This window comes from Primulina tabacum, chromosome 12, assembly GCF_025594145.1.
Source record: "Primulina tabacum isolate GXHZ01 chromosome 12, ASM2559414v2, whole genome shotgun sequence".
NCBI lineage: Eukaryota > Viridiplantae > Streptophyta > Magnoliopsida > Lamiales > Gesneriaceae > Primulina > Primulina tabacum.
The window spans coordinates 3,365,450-3,371,333 of record NC_134561.1 but is presented as its reverse complement, the minus strand read 5'-3'; the positions used below and the strand labels follow the sequence as shown (position 1 = coordinate 3,371,333).

Sequence of the window (5,884 nt, the reverse complement as noted above, 5' to 3'; positions counted from 1 at the left end):
GGTTTGTTTTATTGTTATTTGTTTAAACTAAAATTTTATTATTATTTTTTTGAATTTTTATTTAATTATTATTAAAAATAAAAAAAAAATCGGATGAGTTAAGTTGAGAGGGTTGAGTCGAGTCAGTCGGGTTGAGAGTTTTCAGGTTGTTTCAGGTTCGAATTTAACAGTTTTTTAATACTATCATGTGTCTATCTGACTTGTGTCCACCACAACCATCTGAATTGACTGATTTGGATCCTCTACTATGTTAAAAACAAAACATATTTTTTACACAAGATGATCATATGATCATCTCGTTTAATCTGATAATTTTTTAAGTTTATCATATCGTATGATGTTCACAAGATGATCACATGATCATCTCGTGTAAAAAATTATACAGAACCAAATGTCTGTCGTTTAACAAAGTAGAAGATTCTCTGTATCAACACGCTACAGATATTATAACCTTAAAATACAACTAAATGTTGGATCATACCATTATATCCATAAGTTTAGGTCACTAAGATATAAATTGTTCAACAATAAAAAAAAAAATACAAAAACTTTTCGTCACACGATGAGATCTGTTTCCATCATTCTATGAAACGAACCCAGAAAACCATCTTAAAGAAATTGGACAAAATCCTCAGCGACGTTTACTAGCAGAAGAGGAGAATTTCGATTGCAGTTCAAATCAGGAGAAGCTGAGTTGGATGCTCGGATTGCAATTTCTGGGAATATTTTGAGGTACAACACTCGATTATACACAATTTACCTGTATGATTTTCTTTTGTGTTCTGTTTGATATTTAATCTCCTTTAATGTTAAATAAAAACTGAAGAAGCCATGGTTATGTGAGATTTGATGGTGTGAAATTTGGGTCCTCTGTTGATGCATGCAAAATAGCTGTTGTTAAAGATGAGTTCATCTTTGGATTAATGATGAGTCAACGAAAAGAGTTCAGGGAGTTCCCTTTCTTGCGTTTTGTGGTGTTTAATTTGTTTTCAAACTCATTCTTTTATGTGAAAAATGTTATATTGCAATGATGAAAGGTGGTTCAGTTATGTTATTTGGTTGGTTTGTGCTTAAGAATTACACAATTGACCATCACTACGAATAATCTTGATGTGACTTTCAATTAAAGACGTAGAGTGTGTGGGAATTCGGAGAGCTTTGGCAATGTTTGGATTCTTTTTCCAAACCCCATTCTCCATTCCAGGCCAAAATTTCACTGTCATTTTGTCTTACTTCCAGGCACGCATTTTCACCTTTTCGGGAAAAGCAAGACTAGTTTTTCCTTCTTACACGAGTCATTTGTCATTATTGAGTCGAAAAATCAATGATTTCTTTTTGTATTCCATGTTTCATCCTTCCCAGTCTTTAGTTTTGTGCAAAGAATGTGAATGCATTACGAGCCACAAGCCCTGAGAGCTGATTGGTTAATCAACTTTCATAATCTTTGATCACTATGTCTGTCAGGTGATTTAAAATTGGGATCTGTAATTTCCATCCCGTGTGAAGACTCCTTTGCATTGGAGGCAGTGACGATTATGTTGGTTGACTGAATGATTTATGATTTTGGTAATGTACATGTCATATCATCTTCGATGGCGATTAAAAAAAGAGCGAGAAAATATATATTCTTTCAGGGAGAAGATCCAGTCATATATCTAAGGGTTGAACTTGAACCTATCTAAATATGCTTGAGAGATTTCTCTGGAATGCTATAGCTTGAGTGAACCAGTGAAGTTTGGTGATAACCTGTTGAACATCTACTCTGATAACAAATTAGTTTTTTGGCATTTGCATGCATTCCGAACAGCTGAAATGAACATGAATTCCTCTCTATCAAAATTGAAATCTGAGATGACATTTACTGTTCATGGGTGGAATGCGTACTGATATCATTACTATAATATTATTTCATTTTCACTAATATTGCTGACTAAAAAGTGATGGCTGCATGAAATTCACTTGACTAATTCAGAATGATCCGCTTTAACTTAGAACCCTTATTTTTCAGTTGGACCAGCCAGTGAACAGGTGATCATGGAAACAAATTTGGTCCGACCGATGGTTGCAGCAATGACTTCGGTTTTAGTTGCTGCTAGATCATTTAGAAAGAAGTCCCTTGACCTTTCTGGAGCTATTTCTGCGGTTGTTGTCATGACTATTCATATTACGGTCAATTACAGGTACATCTTGTCCTATGCAAGATAACATATTTTATGTACTATGTTTAGATGCCCATCGAGTCCAAAAGTTCATATCAGCCAAAATTTAGGAATTGAGCTTGATCTCTAGTTTAAACAAACGCAATTTATTGAGCTCTACTGCTCAGATTCATTGATGGTTAGCTTGAGTTGTTGAACTAGGGCTCCTGTAAAATTCAAGAACTGATTTATTCAAAACAAATGGCAAGAACGCAATATTCACTCTCGCTCCCGCTATTGCAGATTTATTGGATTCATTTATTTATTTAGAGAACTCAACCAATATAAATGACCAGAATCTGAAATACGCACCTGAAAAGGAACACGGAATTCTAGAATCAGAATAACCCAATCAACTTTTAATGCCAAAATCTGAATTCTGGAAAAGATTTGAGCATGTGACCGTCCCAATTTGTAAACATTTTACTTTTGATTTTTTCAGCAGCCAAATTAAACAAACCTAAGTTGCTTTTGCATTTTCCCTCTAGTAATATGTAGAGATTTCATAAGATTCCCAGTCAAATCAACTCCCCTTCAAGTTATATTTGGGATCTTTATGATTTAAGAAGATCATGGATGTGGACAGAGACAAGACTTTTGTAGGCTATAAGATATGGTGGCTCATGTGTCATGATGAGTGATGATCATCAACAGATCAGGTAACTGAGAGAGAATGGGAGGGTTGTATCATTTTGATTCTTAGTCCATGGCAACATAATGATATTTGGAAGAAAAAAGGAAGGTTGAATTCATGTATCGATTCAGCAATTGATAAATATCTATTTTATAATCATAATTTTAAATTAATATCGTAATAGTAAGACAAAATTTTGAAAAATATAGTTCATGAAACCCTCGTGAGCAATCATATAACATTATAGATCATAAATTTGGCTTAAATGTAGTCGAGCTATCTTTAGTTCGATCAGTTTTCTGTGTTCGGTTGGCTCGAAAAGCTCGCAATTCATCTTCATCCATTTGCATTGTTAACGATATTTAGTGTGTGGGAATTCTGCACATTCTTTCACTATTACAGACTTACATGCGTGGAAAATTTTCTTGTTCCGTTGAAATGTTTTATAGGTTCGCAGCCATTTTGTTTGCCTTCTTTTTCACTTCTTCGAAGTTGACAAAACTTGGAGAGGATAGAAAGCGGAAGGTTGATGCCGACTTCAAGGAGGGTGGTCAGCGCAATTGGTATCATAATCTCTTTCTATGAATGCAAACAAGAGAATATGTGGGTATACATGTGCAAACTCCCATACCTTGACCAAATTATCGTAACTTTTGTGCATGGGTGTAGTGACTTTATAGAATAGACTTAAACCTATTTGAATGAGTTCTATATCATGTCGTGAGATGTTCTAAGATGGACAAGATATTCTTCTAAAATGTATTTGAATGCATAAGTGAGATGTTCTAAGATGGACAAAGTTTTCTTCTAATATGGATTTGAGTGCATAAGCATTTGCTTTGAAAAACAACTAAATTACTAAACCAATATAATTTTCACACTTTTCCAATATCAATGCCATCGGAAAGTAAAACAGGAAATGCCTGTAAAACATGTTTGTGTGTATTTTCATTAACTTTGTGGCATATATTGAAGGAAAGTTCCCTTGCAATTGCACTATGGGAATTACAATTTTGAATTTTCACTGGAAAATAAGTAAGTACATATCACAATGGGCTTTGTTCTGATCCTAGCCCTGAATACGAGATGAAGGACTACTATATTCATTACTATTCATTGCAAAGAGAATCTTGGATACTTTTTCCATCTCTCAAAGTCTGTTTTCTGAATGTTTGTTTCCCTTTAGCGTTCAGTTATCATAAACAGACAACGATTACGCAATATCATATAATTTCTCCTATCCAGCTTGATTATCTAACCTGATGAATATTTCTGCAAGAATTTTAGCAATGTGATATGGAGCTTTTATGTTTTTCAAATTTATTGATTGAAAAAGTTTTGTACACTTTGTTTCCTAGGAGTTCTTTTCCCCTTCCTTCAAATATTATATTGTACTTATGATGTATCTGATTAGAACCATATGATGTACACAGCATTTTTGTGCCTAAAGCATGACATTGAAACCTTCTAGCAGTTGGTAATTTTCCTTTACAGGATTCAGGTTCTGTCTAATAGTGGCATTGCGACGCTTTTAGTTTTAATCACTTTGAAGTCTGTGGGCACACGTGACAATTGTCTAGATTCAAAAGAATCACCTCTCTTGACCTCTCTAGCTGGTGGAATTATTGGTCATTATTGTTGCTGTAATGGAGACACTTGGTCTTCGGAACTCGGGGTTCTTAGTGATGAGCAGCCACGATTAATCACGACCTTCAAGGTTGATTGTACACTGATTTAAGAATGGTTATCAGTTTAATATCTATTTCACAATTGGCATTTATTTTGGATCATCTCTACTGCTATAATGTTGGCCGTTAAATGCTTCTCCAGTCTCATTTTAAAGTCTTGCTTTTTAGTAGAATTTCTCACGTTTCCTCGTATTGTTATATGTTTTTTTCAAATTCTATTCATTTCTTTTCTCTATTAGCCCCTTAACCTTAAGTTACTTTAACCAGCCTGTTCGAAAGGGTACAAATGGAGGTGTAACAAAAGCAGGACTCATGGCTGCTGCAGTTGGGGGCGCTGTGATTGGAGTAACGTTTGTTGTCTTAGGATTAGTAACTGCCCACTGCGCTTTTGAGATCGCCCTGAAGCAGCTATTTTTAATTCCAGTTTCAGCTCTGTTTGGGTTGTGTGGAAGTGTTATAGATTCGTTATTGGGAGCAACTCTCCAGTACAGTGGCTTTTGCACGGTTCGCAACAAGGTTAGTTTGAAACTTTGTTGCTGAAATTTAATTTTCAAAAGAATAATGATAACTAGGAATCGTCTGATCAACAAGTGATGACCTTGAACAAGTAAACTTCAGAACTCTGTGGTCTAGTTTTCAACCCACGTGTGATGGGATTTAGTCTTTATCCATGTTTTTAGGATTCTTGATATCCTAACATATCGTCAGATCTAGGACCGGATCCAGGATTTGGAACAAAGGGGGGCAAAACCTGAATTTTCGAAAAAAATTTGACACGAACATTACTCAAATCCTTTTCAATGGAGGAGATAGGGAACACCCCCGCCCCTGCCCCTCGCTTGCTCTACCCCTGATTATATCACTTGTTTCTTGAACATAAACGTGATCCTTTGATTCTCATGGCTTTCAGGTCGTTGGAAAACCGGGGCCGACTGTAAAGAAAATATCTGGTTTAAGTATACTGGACAACAATGCAGTCAATCTTCTCTCCATATTGTTGACATCTTTGCTGTCTTCTATTGCTTGCTCTTACATTTTCTGAGAAATCATGCTTCATACGTGGTCGTTGTAATAGTTAGACCATTAGATTTAAAATACATTTCATTTCAAAGTTTAACTGGACCGAACCACTTGGATACGGATGAAAACTACTCATGTGATTAATTTACACAAGTCCAAAAATTGTATGTCCAAAACTACTCGACTATGAAATTTATAAAATAATTTTGGTGACTATTTTTTTGAAAAATAACTGAAATACATTTAAAGATGTCATTTCTTTTAAAAAAAATAGTTGATCAAATTTTTTTTAAAAAAACTACTTGACTCATCTTCCTACTTTTGTAATTAAAATAATTTACCTT

General features: G+C 34.8%; 1 protein-coding gene across 4 annotated transcripts; it reads left to right on the top strand.

The window, feature by feature from the left end:
- Positions 1-527: 527 nt before the first annotated feature.
- Positions 528-5,637, top strand: LOC142520752 (protein PGR). 4 transcript variants are annotated; one of them, XM_075623865.1, is made up of 6 exons: positions 528-732; positions 2,009-2,180; positions 3,282-3,395; positions 4,327-4,549; positions 4,788-5,036; positions 5,431-5,637. In XM_075623865.1, exons 2-6 carry the CDS (start codon positions 2,035-2,037, stop codon positions 5,560-5,562), a joined length of 864 nt encoding a protein of 287 aa, XP_075479980.1. In that variant the 5' UTR covers positions 528-732; positions 2,009-2,034; the 3' UTR covers positions 5,563-5,637. The 4 variants fall into 4 exon arrangements, with proteins under 4 accessions (XP_075479980.1, XP_075479979.1, XP_075479981.1 ...); XM_075623864.1 differs by having other exon boundaries at positions 529-732; positions 2,029-2,180; XM_075623866.1 differs by having other exon boundaries at positions 529-732; positions 2,022-2,180.
- Positions 5,638-5,884: the final 247 nt, after the last annotated feature.

Bases quoted from the DNA above. Each gene is read 5' to 3' on its own strand.
- LOC142520752 (XM_075623863.1), top strand. The intron at 3,396-4,326 runs GTATCATAATCT...TTTCCTTTACAG, and splicing joins GAGGGTGGTCAGCGCAATTG to GATTCAGGTTCTGTCTAATA. The intron at 5,037-5,430 runs GTTAGTTTGAAA...CATGGCTTTCAG, and splicing joins TTTGCACGGTTCGCAACAAG to GTCGTTGGAAAACCGGGGCC.